This window comes from Hypanus sabinus, unplaced genomic scaffold, assembly GCF_030144855.1.
Source record: "Hypanus sabinus isolate sHypSab1 unplaced genomic scaffold, sHypSab1.hap1 scaffold_572, whole genome shotgun sequence".
Taxonomy (NCBI): domain Eukaryota; kingdom Metazoa; phylum Chordata; class Chondrichthyes; order Myliobatiformes; family Dasyatidae; genus Hypanus; species Hypanus sabinus.
In genome coordinates, this window is record NW_026781433.1 from 143,264 (window position 1) to 163,011 (window position 19,748).

The 19,748-nt window shown below is 44.8% G+C and overlaps 1 protein-coding gene and 1 long non-coding RNA gene across 7 annotated transcripts in view; one reads left to right on the forward strand and one right to left on the reverse strand.

Annotated features, from left to right (window-relative positions):
- The window catches only part of LOC132389444 (NACHT, LRR and PYD domains-containing protein 12-like), a 110,897-nt gene that overhangs the window by 22,146 nt on the left and 69,003 nt on the right, over window positions 1-19,748 (forward strand). The window contains exons 1-4 of one of the 5 annotated variants that reach the window (XM_059961970.1): window positions 412-532; window positions 11,354-11,450; window positions 13,625-14,200; window positions 15,693-15,859. In XM_059961970.1, coding sequence (XP_059817953.1) covers window positions 11,441-11,450; window positions 13,625-14,200; window positions 15,693-15,859 — 753 coding nt within the window. In that variant the 5' untranslated portion in view covers window positions 412-532; window positions 11,354-11,440. Of the gene's footprint in view, window positions 1-411; window positions 533-11,353; window positions 11,451-13,624; window positions 14,201-15,692; window positions 15,860-19,748 lie in introns of those variants that run through there. The other 4 variants (XM_059961968.1, XM_059961966.1, XM_059961967.1 and 1 more) reach the window with 4 other exon arrangements.
- Window positions 8,672-19,748, reverse strand: part of LOC132389445 (uncharacterized) — an 82,354-nt gene continuing 71,277 nt past the window's right edge. Inside the window, exons 4-5 of one of the 2 annotated variants that reach the window (XR_009510526.1) lie at window positions 17,351-17,557; window positions 8,672-10,050 (exon numbers count right to left, since the gene is read on the reverse strand). This is a non-coding gene — a long non-coding RNA (uncharacterized LOC132389445). Of the gene's footprint in view, window positions 10,051-15,865; window positions 16,237-17,350; window positions 17,558-19,748 lie in introns of those variants that run through there. The other variant, XR_009510525.1, reaches the window with a different exon arrangement.

The window sequence follows — 19,748 nt, forward strand, 5'->3', positions numbered from 1 at the left end:
AGTGTTCCTGTCCAGTGAGGCTCCGGAGGAATGTGAATAGAAAAAAAAACTGTTTATATACATAGAAGTGATTTCAATGAAACCTGCACAATTCCTTTCCGGGTGGGAATTGTATGTCGTACCGGGATGGGAATCGAACCCTTAACTCTGAGAACCGGAAGATGGTGCCATGGGGACGGGAAAGATCCAGAGGAAAACACAAAAAACGTAGCTGGTGTAAATATGGAATAATGTGGGGAATGCGGCAGGTAGGTCGGACAGTGTGTGAGGGGCGAGGAGCAGAGTCACCGGTTTCTCGCTCCCATTTCAAACGCAGATCTGCAGCATCTCAGGTTTTCGCTTCCGAGGCCCCGCCCCCGCTCTCACAGTCTCCGGATGGGCGGGGGTTTTCTTTCCGTTCTCTGTTGAAGCTGATCGTCTGTGGGGAGCCGGTGGACGGATCTCGCTGCTCTCCGGACAAATTGATGAAGTTCTCATCGGTCAGTTTTGAGGCCGGTCACTGGGGTTGAACGCAACCGACAATTTCCCATCGGTGAGTACTGAAGTCGATCCCGGGGGCGGGGAACCTCATGTTGGGCAGAGAGTCCCGTTCACTTCCTCGAACTGGCGGCCTCGTCCCGCTTCCTGGATACAACCTGTCGTTGTCGGTCCGGGTTATGGGACCTTCACACCGAACCGCCTGAGGTGAGCCGCCGCTCAGCCCCTGGTGTTCTGGTCCCAGGTCCGGGATGAGGTGGTGATGCCAAGACTGAACCCATCCATTAAGATGTACCTGGTGAACTTTACCTCCATCACCCGGCCCGCTATCGGATCCAAACTTCAACTGGATCGACGCTTGGAGACGATAATTGTTTTACATATTTCCAGCACACTGGAAGCGGCCGTTCGACCCGGTGTGTTCTTGCAGACAGAGGGTTAAATTAAGCCATCGCACCCTCGGGACACTGCTCCACGTGTATGAGAAGTTTCATCTTTCCCCGTTCAGACAGGACAGTAAGATCCAGATATATATCAACCTTCTTGTTCAACCTATGTCCAGCCTGTATCCCACTACCTCAATGATATATATCAACCGTCTTGTTCAACCTCTGTCCAGCCTGTATCCCACGACCTCAATGATATATATCAACCATCTTATTCAACCTCTGTCCAGTCTGTATGCCACCAGCACAATGATATATATCAACCTACTTGTTCAACCTCTATCTAGCATGTATCCCTCCACCTCAATAATATATATCAACCATCTTGTTCAACCTCTGTCCAGTCTGTATCCCACTACCTCAATGATATATATCAACCATCTTGTTCAAAATCTGTCCAGCCTGTATCACACCACCACAATGATATATATCAAGCATCTTGTTCAACCTCTGTCCAGTCTGTATCCCACCACCTCAATGATATATATCAACATCTTGTTCAATCTCTGTCCAGCCTGTATCCCACCACCTCAATAATATATATCAACCATCTTGTTCAACGTCTGTCCAGCCTGTATCCCACTACCTCAATATGTATCAACCATCTTGTTCAACCTCTGTCCAACCTGTATCCCACTACCTCAATGATATATATCAACCATTTTGTTCAACCTCTGTCCAGTCTGTATCCCACTACCTCAATGATATATATCAACCGCCTTCCTCAATGTTTGTCCAGCCTGTATGCCACAAGCACAATGATATATATCAACCTACTTGTTCAACTTCTGTCTAGCATGTATCCCACCACCTCAATAATATATATCAACCTTCTAGTTCAATCTCTGTCCTGCCTGTATGCCACCAGCTCAATGATATATATATCAACCTGCTTGCTCAATGTTTGTCCAGCCTGTATCCCAATGCTGCAATGTTATATTTCAGCAATCTCTCTTCTAATCTTTGTCTTCATTGTGAAGTTTAGTATTGCCCCTTTCTAATTATTTAGTTATTTATTTGTGTGCCTGTCTGTTTGTTTATTTATTTATTTATTTATTTAGTTAGTTATTGTTCGCTCGGAATACCAGAGGTTTAGTTGGACACAACACGTGGCAGGGTAAAAGCAACCATTTCAATTTTAGATTCACCTTTACAAAATGGCTGCAGTGTTAATCTTTGTCATAATGGAACTCATAGCATCTGATGTTGAGTTTGTTATTTCCTTTTTCGGTTATTTTAGTTGAGCCACTTCCTCTGTTTCCAGGGTAACGACCCGTCAGAGCTGCAGCAAGTGTTGCACTTTTTATCGCTCTGTGGTCACCGCCTCTCAGCGTAGAGACAGTGGCCTCGGGAGCAAATGTAACAGAGTGATAGTGGGAGGAAAGGATGCTGTGAGCATTGACTGTGTGGGATGTGTTACACCAGCGTCAGAATGAACTCAGAACTAACAAATTGTTTGGGGTGGGGTGGCATTTACAGTTCAGGGTGGCAATCAGTTACTATCTGTGCATTAAAATGAAGAGGGAGAAAATACTACAGTTGCAGGAAATTTAAAGTAAGGAAGGGAAAATACTGGAGACGCTCAGCAGATCGGCAGCATCTTGGACAGTCTCAGTTCTGGAACTGGGTCTTCCACCATTTGTCCTTTCAGAGACGTAGTCTGATGTACTGAGCTCCCAGCATTTTCTACTTAATAATTTTACATTTTTTTCCTGCTACACTGCAGGAAACATGGCAGCCCGCTCTGCTGGGCAAGATCCCACGCAGCGATGACATAGAGATCAAATGTGCTCTGTTTAGCTGCTGGGGTCAGGCTGAAGTGTATCCGCGTCCTCTATACAGACCGGGGAACCAGCCTGAGCACCGGCCCCGGCAGAGGGTCATTAGGTTCCAATTCCACCTTAGTTTGTGAATCGGAAATGGCAGGAACTCCACGGCAAATTGCCGGCACCAAGGCGTCTTTGTATGGGTGATAATATTGGGCTGATGAATCTGATGATATGAAATTGCCAGAAAACGGGCTACAGTCCAGGCTGGTAATTCTGCAGCTGGGATCGGAATTTTCTCAGTCTGCAGTGAAGCTGAAATCCCGGGCGGTTGGGCATTGGTTATGGGGAAATCACCGTCAACACTGTCCAATAGGATATCATATCTGTCAAGTATTTTGGAGATTATTTAAGAATGAACTAGGGCGTTAGGTGAAGTTGGGCAGTGATGTTGTTCATCTGAACTTTGGTAAAGTCTGTAACAAGATCCTGCATGGCAGCTGATCGGGGAGTTTCGGTCACGTGGGATTCACAGGGGGCTGGCGAGGTGGATTCACACCGGGCAAGAGAACAAGAAGGAGAGGGGGATGAATGTAGATGGTTCTAACGAATGGAGGTCTGTGACGAGTGGGATGGAAGTGTCAGTGCTGAGATCTCTGTAATTTACTATTCATGCCATTGATTTGTATATGAGTGTACATGGCTACACAGAGTATTATGTACCGTTGTGTTCACCCTACTGTAGTAAATATATTATCAAGCTGGAGAGGGTGCAGAAGAGATTGCTGAAGATGTTGCCTGGACTACAGGGCCGAGTCACAGGAAGCATTTGGCTGAGCTGGATCTTTAGTTCAGATGAGAATGAGGGTGACATTGTAGGAGTTCATGAAATCAAGATGGAATATAAATAATGAGGTTGGTCGTAGCATTTTCCCCAGGATTCAAGATTCAAAAATGATTGATGTCATTCTAGTAATGAAGAGTAAAAGAGAACAAAATAATTCATACTCTGGATCCAAAGCAAGACAGAAAATAAATAATGATAGAGACCACAATAATAAACAAAACACAATACATCAAGTATGATAGTTTAAAACGATTGATTGTCTGTCCATAAAGTGACGTTAATCACAGAAGTGTCTGGACATATGAGGCTGACATTGATAATTCTTCTGCATGTGTCTTGCGCGTTACACGCTTGGGCGATCATGGGTCTCCACATCCGATGACTCCTCACAGCGTCAATGATATCTTGCACACTTAGATCTGTTAGTTCTTTCACAGTGTCCATATATTTTCTTCTTTGTCTTCCTCTTCCGCGTTTCCCAGGCATAGGGCCTTGCAATGTAAGGCATTCTATTTCGCCCTTTCTGATGACATGGTCCAGGAATTTCAGTCTCCTCTCATTTAATGTTCTCATTAAAGATCTTTTTGCATGTGCACGTTGGAGTACCGCCTCATTAGTTACCCTATCTCTGTATGATATTTTCAGCATTCTTCTAAATAAAAACACATTTCTGTTGCTTCTAAGTTTTTTTGGAGTTCAGGTGTTACAGTCCATGTTTCGGAAACATACAGAAAGATTGACCAGATGTAACACTTTAGTAGCCTAAGCCTTGTTTTCATAGAAATGTGTCTGTTGGTAAAAATGGGTTTCATTTTTTTGGAAACACGAGTGAATCTGCAGATGCTGGAAATAAATAAAAACACAAAATGCTGGCAGAACTCAGCAGACCAGACAGCATCTATGGGAGGAGGTAGAATGATGAAGGGTTTCGGCCCGAAACGTCATCACTACCTCCACCCATAGATGCTGTCTGGCCTGCTGAGTTCTGCCAGCATTTTGTGATTTTATTCATTTTTGGACGTTGGTTTTGGCAATGGCAATTCTTCTTTTTATTTCTACTTTACTTCTAGCATCTTGTGATATAAAGCTACCAAGGTAATTAAAGCCGATCTTTTGTTCAATCGCTTGGTTACCGATGGACAATTGGCAGTTGGGAGTATCCTGCCCTTTTTATATTTCCATATATGTGTTTTATTTTACCGTTGATGGTTAGACCAAAATCTGCACTTGTTTGTACTAATTTGTCTGGGAGGATTTGTAAGCCTTCTGCAGCACTTGCTATTAGGGGGATATCGTCTGCATATCTTATATTGTTGATGCAAACACCTCCAATTTTTATCCCATCTATGTCTTCTATTTCTCTGAGAATCTTTTCAGTATAAATATTAAATAATTCCGGTGAGGCAACGCATCTCTAACTCCCCTTTGAATTTTAGTCTAACTGCTTATATTATCATCAATTTTTACAGCCACTGTTTGATTCCAATATAAATTTTGAATAAGTTACTGGTCCCTTCCGTCAATGTTTAGTTAAATGAGAATTTGAAAAAGTTTTTCATGTTACACTTTGCCGAATCCTTTAGTGAAATCAATAAAAAATGAAAAGACATCAATTTGACACTCAATTGCCCTTTCTGAAAGCATTTGTAGTATGAAAATTGTGTTCCTTGTTCCTCTATCCTCCATCAGCCCATATTGCAGTTCAGAAGTTTCTGGCCTTAACTTGTTTTTAATTCGACTCAGAACAATTATCAACAAAATCTTTATTATGTGACTCATAAGACTGATTGTTCTATAATTTTCGCAGTCAATAGTTCCAGGAATTTTAGGCAGAATTGTAAATACTGATTTCAAGAGATCGTCGGGCAATTATCCAGACTCATATATGCCATTAAACTCTTCAAAATGAATATCCATGCCCAGATCTTCCGGGGCTTGTATCATTGCCACTGAAATTTCATCAGGTCCAGAGACATGGTCAACCTTTGCCCCTTTTCCACTGAACTCTCACATGGTTAGCTTGCTCACCAGTGTGGAATAGGCCTTCACATACTCCTTTCATAGGATTTATCTTATCACCAATGTTTTCCAAACTTAGCCCATTCTCTGAACTTCCACACACTTCTTTATTTCTGAGCAAATCATTAATTCTATCTTCAGGACCTTCATTCTATTAGTTTTCATTTTAACATCTGCAAGCGATCCCCCTTTGTCCAACCAACACTTTTGGTTCAGTCTCTCCAAATCACCTCCTTGAATAACATCAGGCAGTTGTTCACCTTCAAATTCCAAAACAAACTGTAATAGATTCACAGGCACCTTGTTAACAAGCGATTTTTCCTTCAGCCTGGTTACTGCTTCTCAAACCAATCCAGACATTAAATTTTCTTTATTCAATTTAGGAACAACACCTTTCCCTTCTCCTTCAACAATATTCACATCACCAGCTTTCATCTCCTCACTAACTTTTAACACATCTTCTAATACAAACAACAGAGAATTCTCACTTTCCACTGGTACCAAGTTTAACCCTTTCTTCACTAAACCTAGTCCATCTGACCCAGAAGGACTGCATTCCTTTTCAACTGAATCAGATACCTCAGACTTTTTCTGAGCTTCAACACTAGGTTCAGTATCCTGTGACTCCACAGGTACTTCAACAACCTGAACACAAGCAAACGGGACATCTAGGCTTCCAATACCAGTCCCCTTTTCAAATTCTAAGTTCCCCTGATCCTCCCAGTTACTTTCTGGGCAATTCCCATCCGGAGTAAACTCAACCCTGCGGGTTAAAACAACTCCATCTGCTAACCCAGCAGACTCCTTCAAGGTAATGGCATCCTTTTCATCTAGGACTGCCCTTATATCATTATCGGGAACACATTTAAATTTTTCAACTTCTTCAAACAGTTCTGCCAAGCCAGACAGATCATCGGTGTCCAACCCTGGACCTTCTAACTGCCTCAACTGTTTCTCATCCTTACTCTGTGCCTCTATAAATTCCCTCTTGGCAAAGGTTAAATCTACCTCCTCTCCTTTACCTTCTTTCACCTCCCTATTCCCCGCTTTAACATCCCCTAACCCATCTAGATACAGGGTCGGTAAAAACGTCTCAGCAAAATAAACAGTGGACTCATTTAAACTGTCTTCTTTCTCAGCCGCCTTTCTCGACATGCTGCGAGTGATTGCGCATGCGGGAGAGATCTGAGAATTTAGGGCCGGGTCCTCAGCACTCACAGGCTTGCTTGTCAGCTTCACTGCTGAACACACGTCACCACCTGTTAAATCATTACAAGAAGGACGTCCACGCCGTCTCTCGGTAATTCTCAACGCACCCCTACTTCGACTGGTCCAGATACCAGGTCACATTGTAAAATGATCCTGTGCAAAGGTACAGCTTCTGTCCCTTTTCCTATGCCTCTTAATACCACCTCTCCAGTTTCTGGACCGAAATCCAGCACCTTACTTAGGATCAATGACTGGTCAGCCCCAGTATCCCTCCAGATCCTCACTGGAACTGGGGTTTCTCCTTCTTTCACAGACACCGTCCCTTCCGAAATAAATTTCTGACGGCCCTTTCGGACTCTTATCTACCTTTGCCTTCCTCGTTGATCTGCTGACCGACTCAATGCATCCTGTAGGGATTGCTGTTTTCCCTTTTCCCGTCTCCTTCTTCGGAGCAAAGCACTTAGATGCAATATGACCAACCTTTCCACAATTATAACAGGTCAAGCCAGGAACCTTCCTGCCAGCTTGCTTGTCCTCCTCCTTACCTTTACCACTAGCTCCCTGCTTATTCTCTACCTTAGCCCGTGGACTTTCTCTACCGTCTCTACTGCCTTTCTGGTAACTCTTATTTGGGGGAAACTTTGTCTTGTGGTTTAGGGCATATTCATCTGCTAACCTGGCAAATTCCGTTATAGACTTATTTGACTTCTCGTTCAGATACATCCGGATATTATCCGAAGCACAACCTTTAAATTCTTCAATCAGAATTAACTCTCTTAAACGATAGAAATCCTCCTCCACCCTTTCTGCAGCGCACCAACGATCCAAGAGCACACCCTTCTCATAGGCAAACTCTGTATACGTCTGATTCCACTGTTTCTTTAAATCACTGAACTTTTGTCTATACGCTTCAGGTACAAACTCATAGTCCCGAAGGATAGCCTGCTTTACTTCCTCATAATCCTCAGACTCTTCCATGGACAATGCCACATATGCCTGTTGAGTCTTTCCTTTTAATACACTTTGTAACAACGCCACCCACTGATCTCTGGGCCACTTCTGATTCACGGCCACCTTTTCAAAATGCAAGAAGTAACTATCAACGTCCGTCTCTCGAACGGAGGTACTAAACTAAACTCCCTACTTACATTAAACTTATCCGCTCGATCTGCCCCGCTACCCATATGTTGCCATCTCTCCCTCTCGAACTGCCGTTGTTTCTCTTCCTCCTCCATCCTCCTTTCAGATTCCTCTTTCCTCCTTCCAGCTGCCTCATCTGAAGTTCATTCTGCCTCTGCTTCTCCTTCTCAACCAACTCAGCTCTTCCTTTCTCCCTTTTCGCCTCCAACTCCTTTAGCAGGATCTCATACTCCATTTTCCTCTTCTCCATCTCCAACCTTATTTTTTCTATCTCTAACTGAGCCGCCCGATCGACTGGTTTCTTCTTAGGAAACAGGTTCAATGTATCAAGCGCGAACACAGCCTTGGATATATTATGCTGGGCTATGGCTCTCTGTATCTCCCACTTTCTCATCGACGATTTCACCGCCGAGAGACTTAATCGTCTTGCAACACTCACCAAATCCACCTTCCTGGCATTCTCCAATGCCCCCAAAGTCGGGTTCTTTATAAATTTGTCTATTCCCATCTCTGCTGGTTCCCGTCTGGTTACTCACGCAAACAGATCAGATAACGGACATAGCCGATTTCTCTGCGGTGGACTCGTCACTCTGTCATAAGTGGGCACACACACAAGCCCCCACCGGCCCTGCTATAACACTGTGAGTTAAACTGACCGATCATTTGTTCGGTCTCCGATGCCCCAAACCTTCACGTGGGTTCCAACATTCAAGCAGTACTCAATAGTGTGTTCCTGGTGTGTCTGAAGGGAGTCTCCCCAGACCTCACTTTTATCCCTTCTCAGGGGGTTTCAGTTGTACATCAATTTTGAATGACTGTGTCCATCAAACCAGCCCACTCCAGCTGTCCACTGAGGAATTTTAATGAACAGAATGGTACAAGGTGAACAACCCTCTCAGAAGCCATACGACTTTCAGAAGTCAGAATATGGTGGATCAACAAGTCTCACTCCCCTGCTTTATCTCTGTCTCTTATCTGTAGCAGATGTTCCAATTCCAGCATGTTTTCTCTTACATCTCTCTCTCTCATTAACAGCATAGCAACAGTAACGGTTTGTGATTCTCCAAAAGGCGGGGGGGGGGAGATGGGCAACTCTGCACCCTTCTGCCCATCAGAGCTGTTCATCCTTCGTAACACTGGCAAGTCCACATCTGACATGTGGAGGGTGTTTAAAGTCCATCTGCACGGAGTATAGGGTATTTTGAAGTACGGGAGGAGACAGTGTTGGGTCTCTATGTTCGGTGCTCAGTGACGCTCTCTTGCTCTCCGCTGTTGGAGTGCGTGGTTATTTGAGTTCTTGCCGCTTTCCTGTCGGATTTAATCAGTCTGCCCAATCTCACTGAGTTCTCTCATTAACGGGGCCTTTAGAACCGCTGTTCACTGGATTTTCCTTTGGTTTGATTCCGGACCATTCTCAGTAAACCGAGAGATTTATACTTGAGAATCCAAGCTGCTGATCAGTTTCCGTAACCCTCATACCACCCGGTCTGGCACCAACGATCATTCCACGGTCAACGTCACTTACCTCACATTTATTTCCTATTCAGATGTTTGGCCTGAATAACAACTGAACCCGTTGACCATATCTGCATGTGCTTGTGCTTTGAGTTGCAAGCAGATGATTAACAGATTCGTATTAATGAGCTGGAATAGAGTTGTACCTAACAAAGAGGCCATTTAAAACATTTCCCATTTAAGCAAACCCTCACCCATCTCGAATATGCACACGGATGAGATCTGGGCCTGATTGTTGATGATCTGCATGTTTGTAACAACAGGTTGTCGCTGGCAAGGCAGTGTTATAAGGTGGGGAATATCTGGAGAGAGAGACCCGTCACTGTTCCCTCTAAACTGCGCGTCTGCGTAACCACAATGCTCCCACGAACGGAGCCTTTGTTGCAGCGCAGATGGAATTAAACACTGTCGTATAAACGTTTATGAAACCTGAGTTTTTCTTTGTTGTACTACATTTTTATCCTATCCTTTAATTAGTAATTAAAATCAATAGCATGTTTTTTTTCTCTTGTCTGTCTTAATCCTAAAATATTCATGGATGCATTTTACAAAAGAGGACGCATCTATGGTGTTGTGCTTTTCTCAGTCCGTGTGAAAAGTTCCATCTCAGAGCAATGGCTGATCCACGCAGCTGCAAACATAGTCATTAGATGGAACATTGGAGACCGACCCACATTACATTCTATGCATATTAATCACGATTGAATATGGTACATTATCGTGCTTCCTGTTATAGAGGAGATGTTATAAGTCAATAGAGTGGACAAAACAGTTTCACCGGGAGCCTCTCTGGTATCCAGGAAATAGTAATGAACAACACAAGAAAAATTAATAAGTGTGTCATGTTGTAGTGCTTGTAGAAATGTGGAATTACCATGAACTGCAGCAACATGCCCTTGATCCCATTGGCTGTTGCAATCTGCAGTGATATACTTACCCTCGTCGCGTCGGCTTCTGCAGAGAACAGACCATTTATAAAGGAAAATATCCCAACACTGCATTTTATTCAGTCCAAACTAGCACATGGCAACCCATAATTTAGCTTGACAGACCTTGGCCTCATCAAGTACTTTTCTGCTAATTACATTGTCAGAACCTGTGAACGTGACATTAAGCAGAGGTGGAAATTCAAAGTTATGCTCCCATGGATGTTGTGCAAGGGCCTTCAGCAAAGCATTTGACAAGGTGCCACATGGCAGCTTGGTCTCGATGATCAGGTTCCACGCTGTCCGGAGAGAGCAAATTGGATGTATTCAAAATTAGCTTCAAGGTAGCAAGCAAAGAGTGCTGGTTGAAGATTTCTCCTCGCAATGGAGGCGTGTAAATAGCAGTGTGCCGTGGGGCTACAAGTTGGGACCTTTGATATTCGTTATTTTATAGCAATGATTTGGATGCGGTTGCACAAGGATTACTTGACTGGTAAGTTCGCAGAATGCACAACGTTAGTATTTGTTGTTCACAGAGAAGATTATCGTAGCATCTAGGGGATCTAAATGGACAGGGTCTGGTAAAGAGATTGCAAACCCAATCTGATCAGCAGCGGATTCATGCAGATGTTGGGGATCATGTGGAGGAAACAGCCAGAGGAAGTGGATGAGGCAGGTGCAGTTCCATAAATCAAAAAGCAGTTGGGGTGTGTAGATGGAGTGAAGAGGCCAGAAGGGAGATGGCCCTATCACAGGAAATTCTGACCATCTCAGTGGGCACTGTGGTTGGCATTGTGTCGTTGGGCTGAACGCTCTGAATTTGCATTTTCTTGCTCTGTGACTCTGTCAGTAGATGCGCCAGGTATCAGTGGACAGATATGGTGTGGAAGTGGTTACTAACAGGGAATGTTTGGTCCCCATGCCAAATGCTACAGGGGATGGAAATACTGTCATATTTGCAAAGCAGTCGTACTCTCTGACTCACTGTCTGCTTGTTGTGAAATTTAGAGCCTCACCACCAGGTGGAGCTGTCCTGCAGAGCGACCGAAGTGTGAACAAGACGACGACAATCAACAATCGTCAGTCAGAATCAGAATGGACAAAGGTATGATCACAGGGGTCTTTGAATTAAACTTTTATCGCGTTTGTACAGAATAGTTCAGATGAAAGAACTGACAGAGGTGTTAACAGTGCATAGAAGAGTTTCATCCAGCAGTGTCATTTATCCCACTGGTAAAGCGGCCTTGAGTAACTGATCAACCTAACAGTTCCAGCGCAGGGACCTGACACCAGTAATGATCGAATCACTCCGCTCACCGCACAAACCTTCAGCTGAGTGAAGGGAGCAGGGATTCCTGAATCAGGTGGTCGTGAGTGAAACACAGACAGGAATGTGACAGTGATCTTGTGGTTTATGTGAATGTTCAGGGTCAGGGTCCGTTTCACCTCCAGACAGGCCCTGACGTGTAAGACATCTTCAACTTTCACTTATAAAATTCAAAAGCAGATGATAGGAGCATTTCAGGGATTACCGAGATTCTATGATAACACAGCATTTCAGGTTTTGGAGGGAAAGCTACCAACTCACCCTGGTTTTTCTTGCCTGCTACGCAAAGGAGGAGGGGTGTCACCGAAATCTGTTTTCTGTAGCGGAGCGGAGATCATTGCCGGTGCTGGGAATGGCTGAGGATCAGAAGGCAGCTCATTGTAGATACATTTGTGAACTGCTTCGCAGTTTTAACACCCCAATGAATGTCTGGGCTGTGGAGAAATGGTGAACCTGAGTTTCTAAATATTTCCCTCCTGATATGACGTTCTACCTGAATTTAAATTCCCAGGATCTTGGCTGGAAAACCCGGCATAACCAATGACCAAATGTCTATGTCACCTGTAGACATTGTGATTGTGCTCAAATCTGAGATTCCAGTTGGAATAAAAACAATGCTCCAGCCTGGAAACGGGTCCTTCGGCCCATATAATTCATGCTGATCTAAATGCCCCACTTTCCTGCAGTTTTCCCAAACTTCCCTCGTAAACTTTCTCTCCCCTTTTTCCTGCCCAGATGCTCTCAATTTTGTAATTTTATTTGTGTTTGCGGCCTCCTCCGGATGCATGTACTTTATACCCATCAGCCACCACGTGGAAAAATGCCCCTTTGGTCCCTTTTAAATCTCTGTCCTCGAGTCTCAGACTCCCTTACCCGGGCAAAAAGACTGTGACCATCTACCCTATCTGCACCCCTGATTACTGTATGTGTGTGTGTGTGTGTGTGTGTGTGTGTGTGTGTGTGTGTGTGTGTGTGTGTGTGTGTGTGTGTGTCTGTATGTGTGTGTGTGTGTGTGTGTGTGTGTGTGTGTGCGCGTGTGTGTGTGTGTATGTGTGTGTGTGTGTGTGTGTGTGTGTGTGTGTGTGCGCGCGTGTGTGTGTGTGTGTGTGTGTGTGTGTGTGTGTGTGTGTGTGTAAGATCACCCTTCAAGCTCCTGAGCTCCTGGGCAAGCTGTCCCAGCCCAACCATATAACACTAAAAACAACACCCTAGCCCAGTACCGTAGTGTTCATTCTTCACTTCACACTTTCCAGCTTCATCACCTCCATCCTATAGATTAGCAACTGCAACTACACACAAAGCTCTAGAACCAAGACTTTGCCAATGACATGCATAGTTGTTACATGATGATCTGCGGGTGGGGAACAAGATGGGAACCAGGGGAGAGGACAGCATAGATCGCAAGGAAATGATCAGCCTGCGACCCAGGGGACCGGAGGACGTGCGTCTCAAGGGAATGGTCAGTCTGTGACCAAAGGGACTGGAGAAAGCAACTCCAGTCCCCTTGTCCAGTCTCCAGCCCCTCGTGTGACAAAGCAAGTGGAGAATGTGTGATCCAGCAGACTGGACCATGTGTAATCCCGTTGCTGGTCTTTGCGTGACACAGACTCCTGCACAGTTAGTGACCGAGGGAGATTTTAGCTTGTGGAAGATGATCACAGTGATATTTCCCAGTATCACCGGACACGGGTGCATTATGATCCCGTGGTCATCCGGGCGTTCAACTGCTGTGATTAGTATTACTGTGCCGATTGTGCTATTTTACTGGGAGTAAATGTGTCCGGTCACCGGCTTATCGGGATGGTCACCTGACAGGATGTTCGGTTCACATTAACCAGCTCAGTTCCACTCCAAATCTGGTCAGCCAGAGTCTCGGCTCCTTTGCAATCTGAATCAGTTTTGCTCAGATCTAAATCACACTTGTATAACCTGCAATTCATCACCAATTTCAGGTGGGAAATTGAAACGAGCAGCGAAAAGACTGAAGAGGATTTTACCAGGCAGATCATCGAGGGAAGATGATCTGAACACGGGAAGCAAGGTACCAAAGCAGGGTCAGATTGAGAGCGATGTCCCAATGGAATGCGGTCTGGCCGCAGAGGAGGAGGAGCAAATTCAGCCCAGAGAGAGTGGCGTCAGAGACACCAATCAGGACCCTGGAACCGGCACAAGTGAGGCGACTACCTGTCAGCCCAGAGACAGTGACGTCAGAGACACCGATCCAGACCCTGGAACCGGCACAAGTGAGGTGACTGTCTGTCAGCCCAGAGACAGTGACGTCAGAGACACTGATCAGGACCCTGGAACCGGCACAAGGGAGGCAACTATCTGTCAGCCCAGAGACAGTGACGTCAGACACACTGAGCAAGACCCTGGAACCGGCACAAGTGAGGCGACGGCCTGTCAGCCCAGAGACAGTGACGTCAGAGACACAGATCAGGACCCTGGAACCGGCACAAGTGAGGCGACTGTCTGTCAGCTCGGAAGCTCATTGAACACAGAACTGTCAAGTCCCCAAGAAGGATCGGGTGAGTGAAATATGAGCGTGATGTGCTCACAGAATGCGGCAGGGTGGAGGGTAAAGGTGTGACCTTGTTGGAGGGTTGGTCAGAGGAGAGGGAAAATGTGTGGGTGTGGTACATGTGGTGCACTGGGCAGCCGTTACCCCACGACAGGAAATGTACTACCTGCTCTGAGGATTTTCAGGATGTGAATTGGAGGAAATGCAGCTGTCCAGATGAGGAGAGTGTTTCCGGGATGTGAATCAGGGGAAATGTATTCGCCAGGATGGAGAGAGTATCTCTGGGAAGCGAATATTACCAACAGTCCCAACATTTATGCCCATCCAAATTGAAATAGGTGAATGGGTTGGATGGGGGATGGACTGGTTTATATTAAATATTGTCCTTCTATTATGTAATGCCTAGAACACTGTTGGGTAGGCTTTAAGGCAAGTGTTAAGTTACATTCAAGTCAAGTCAAGCCTTTTATTGCCATTTCGACCGTAACTGCTGACACAGTACATAGTAAAAATGAGTTGCTTTTCAGGACCATGGTGTTACATGACACATTACAAAAACTAGACTGATCTATGTAAGAAAACAGAGGAAAAGAAAAAAAAACACACAACAACTACACTAAACTACACACCAATCTAGGACGGCATAAAGTGCACAAAACAGTGCAGACATTACAATAAATAATATACGTGACAATCGGGCAGTAAGGTGCATGCCAGACTCTGGGTATTGAGGAGTCGGATAGCTTGGGGGAAGAAACTGTCTCATAGTCTGTCGGTGAGATCCCGAATGCTTCGGAGCCTTTTCCCAGACGGCAGGAGGGACAAGAGATTGTTTGAGGGGTGCATGGATCCTTTATAATGCTGCTGGCTTTACGGATGCAGCGTGTGGTGTAAATGTCCATGATGGCGGGAAGAGAGACCCCGATGGTCTTCTCAGCTGACCTCACTATACGCTGCAGAGTCTTGCGATCTGAGATGGTGCAATTTCTGAACCAGGCAGTGGTGCAGCTGCTCAGGATGCTCTCAATACAACCCCTGTAGAATGTGATGAGGATGGGATGTGGGAGATGGACTTTCCTCAGCCTTCGCAGAAAGTGGAGACGCTGCTGGGCTTTCTTTGCTATGGAGCTGGTGTTGAGGGACCAGGTGAGATTCTCCGCTAGATGAACACGAAGAAATTTGTTTTGTTCACATTGAGAGACAGTTTGCTGGCTCTGCACCAGTCTGTTAGCTGCTGCACCTCCTCTCTGTAAGCTGACTCGTCGTTCTTGCTGTGTGTTGCAGCACAGTCGTGGGTCAGCAGAGTGAACAGCAGTGGTCTGTGCACACAGCCGTAGGGGGACTCCGTGCTCAGTGTGATGGTGTTGGAGATGGAGAATTAATCCTATTTTGTATCTGGAGGCAGGTTCAAGACACGGTTTTTTTGTTGAGTTGGGTGAGAGCAGTGGAGACGAGGGATATCTGAGTTCAAGCCTACATTTTCCTTTTTATATTCACAGAGCCAGAGTTTATAATCTCCGACCTCCTGGCACAAGGGGAGGAATATCGACTGTACCAGCTGACAAAGTTCTACAGGGACAGACTCAAACAAGCAATTGAAGAAAAGGTTGAGAGACTGGGTTGGATGTTGACAAAGGAGGGACATTTCAGTAGAGAAGAAAATGAGGTGAGTGCAGTTCGTGTATTGTCACTGATCTGCTGGTATCAGAGGGAATAGTGATCAACATTTATCTCCTGCACGTTTTAGGAGATTGACTTGGGAATGGAGACTTTGATCTCTGACTTGCCTCTCGCAGATCTGGTTTCAGTTTTTCAGGTGGGGAGCACTGGGAACTGCAGGTTTAGCATCACCTTTTCCTGTATCACCTGCTGTATTTATCAGTGTGAAGTAAGAGCAGTGGCTGCATATCAGGACTTCCAAAAGGCATCCGGTCTGAAACTAATTTCAAATCTTGGCTGAACCGTCGGGTAGCTTCACCTCATCTCATTAATCCAGAATGAGTATTAAACTGTCAATTGGGCCAACCGGCTTCACTGCGGTACCTGAGTGAGGGAAACCAGCTAACCACAGCTTGTCTTGGCTCCGTGAGATCCCAAACAATGTGTGGCTGACTTGTCATAGTCGCAGCAAAGTACAGTACAGAAACAGGCCTTTTGGCCCATCTATTCCATGCCAGACTACATAATCTACTTATTCCCTTTGACCTGCACCGGGCCATGGCGCTCTATACACTCATTACGCAAGCATCTATTCAGAATTCTCTTAACCACTTGCACTACTTGCCCTGCTAGCTAGTTTTGCACTCTCACCACCCTCTGAGTAAACCGGTTTCACTTTTGTACCCTTTGAACTTTTCACCTTTCACCCTTTAGTGATAACCTCTTGTTGTAGTACCTCTTTACCTCAGTACAAAATGCCTGCTTGCATTTATCCCACCTATATCCCAATGTAATTGTGTACACTTGTATCAAATCTCCGCTCAACCTTTCATGTTCCAACGAATAAAGTCCTAATCAGTTCACTCTTTTCTTATAACTTAGGTCTTCCAGTCCAGGTTACATCCTTGTAATGTTTTTTCTGTACTCTTTCAAACTTATTTCCATCTCTCCTGCAGGTAGGTGTGCAGAACTGCACATAATATCCAAATTAGGCCTCTCCTACGTCTTATACAACATCATATCGGACACGATATTTTCATTTACCAGGGTTAATCCGCTAAGAAACTTTCTTTTAGAGCCTATCAACATTTGCTGCCACTTTCAATGGCTTATGTACCTGTATTCCCAGATCACCTTGTTCTACCGGTCGCTCAGTAAGATCTACCCTGATTGGTCCATCCAAAGTGCAACATCTTGCACCTGTCTGTATTAAATTGCATCGGCCCTTTTTAAACCCATTCTCCGGTTGGTCCAGATCTCACTGCAAGCTTTTGTACTCTTCCTCTTTGTCCACTGTGCCTTCCCAATGTTGGAGTCATCAGCAAATTTGCTGATGCTCTTAACCGTAATTTCATCAGATCATTGATATAGATGACAAACAACAACAGGAACAGCACCGATCCCCGTGACACTGCACAAGCTACAGGCGCCAATCAGAAATGCAACAGTCTAAAGTGACACTCCGGATTCTTTCCAAAAAGTTAGTGTCTAACTTTACCTTGAATGCTAAGCAACTGAATCTTCTAGACCAACCTCCTATACGGGACCTTGTCAAATACCGTGCTGAAGTCCATGTAGACAATATCCACAACCTTGCCTTCATCAACGTTCCTGGTAACTTCCTCGAAATACTCTGCGATTGATTGGATGTGAAAGATCACGCACAAAGCTGATATCTTATGACCACAAACATCAATAGTTTGACCTAAAAGGACAGAAGAAAGCACAAAACATAAAATAAATCTGGTGACTTGCTGATATCCCATGATCCCAAAAGATCAACAGGTTCTCCTGAAAGGGAAGAAGATCAATAGGATTTCCTGAAAGGGAAAGGGCAAACAAAAATAAATCTGCTAACTTGCTGAATATCTGACTAATGAGAGACAGGGACACACCATTTCAGGTCACTCTCCTTGGAGCTCACAAACAGTGATTGTCTTGTCCGAGATCTGACCTATTCAGCCATGAGTGGTATTAGAAAACCAACTGTGTTACACCCGTGAGTAACTCTGTTCTTTTTGGGATTCATTGGCGCTGTCTGTAATCAATCACACAGGCATTATCCAAAGGCAAGAGGAAATCTGTAAATATGATGCTGATCGATAAATTTATCATCTGGAGACGTCTGATTTACTGGTTAAATTTCTTTCACAACTGTAACTCCTCAAACCTGGTAGCAGTGAAACTGAAGAATTATTTTACAGTGCAGTGGGCCATCAGGGAATTATGCTGATTTATTTCAGTACAGCACAGTACAGGCCCTTCGGCCCACAATGTTGTGCTCACCCTTAAACGCAGCCTCTCTTATTTCTCAGAGCAAGGTCCTCAGCCCATCCATATTCAGTTACCTTAATTCCATCATAGATGTATGTTGCTTGAAGACTATTCAATGTTTAACTCATAATTCCTCAGTTAATCAGGAAGCCCATGCCGGCATTCAGGAAGTCATTACCATTTCACGGTACTAGTGCCAGGCAGTAACCATCTCCATTATAAGATAGCCGCACTGACATTTATTAATCTTCTTTTGTCTTTACACATCATGAGACCATAAGGCATCAGAGCACAATTGGCCATTAGGCCCATCGATTCTGCTCCGCCATTACATCATGGATGATTTACTATCCCTCTCAACCCCATTCTCCTGCCTTCTCCCAGTGAACTTTGCTGACCAGACGAGTCAAGAAGATACCAACCTCTGTTTTAAATATACCCAATGACCTGGTCTCCACAGCTGTCAGTTCCAATGGATTCTGCAGATTCACTACTCCTAGGTTAAATAATATCCTCTTTTCTGTTCCAAATGGACGTCCTTCTAATCTGAGGCTGTTCCGTCTGGTTCTAGACTCCCACACTTAGAAACGTCCTCTCAATGTCTTTCGATATTCCGCAGGTTACAATTAGATTCCCCCTCATCCTCCCACCCTCCAGCTATTACAGGTGCATCCAGGATCAATTCCCATCAAAATCTGGTTTAATATCACTGGTTCTGTTTGTTTAGATTCCTCTCTGGATGTTTCACAATGCCATCACATATTTTCTCTGATCAGGGGATCAAAATATGCGACTGCGGTCTGGCCAGTGCTTGTTCTTATATTCTGATCCTCTCGAAATGAATGCTAGCTTTGTATTTGCCTTTCCTAACACAGACTCAAACTGCACGGAATCCTGCACCGGGTCTCCAGAGATTCTTTACAACTCCGCTTTCTGAATTTTCTCCCAGATTCAAAAATAGTCTACGTCTTCATTATTTCTGCTAAAGTATATGGCCACGTACCTCACTATACTACATTCCAATTGCCACTGATGTGTCCATTTCTTCATAGGTCCATGTCCTCCCGCGAAATCCCTGCTTCCTCAACACATCCCCTCCCTCTCTGATCTTCGTAACACCTACAATAATGGCCATAAAGCCTACAAATCATTGACATAACGGAAAAAGAAACTGTCCCAAAACCAACCACTGCAGAACACCTCTGGTCACCAACATTCGACCAGAAAAAGCCCTATGTGTTCCCATTCTGTGCTTCCTGGCAGTCAGACAAATCTGTCTGGAGAAAATCTTGGATCCTCTATCCATGCCAGTGTCTTTCTTGTCCTACTGTCGGCCATTGTTAAACGGCGCCATGTGGGACACCTGGTCAAAGGTCCTCGGGAAGTCCAAGTAAACAACTTGCACTGACTCTCTGTTGTCGACTCAGCATGCTGTTCTCTCAAAAAATTCCAACAGTTCTGTCAGGCAGGATTCCCTTCCATGGATGTTGGCCTTTTTCTTATCATGTGCATCCAAATACCCCGAAACCTTATCCTCAATTATCGACTGCTGACATCTTCCCAAATGCTGATCAGACTAACTGACCTATAGTTTAAAATGATCAGTCCTCCGGAACCATTCC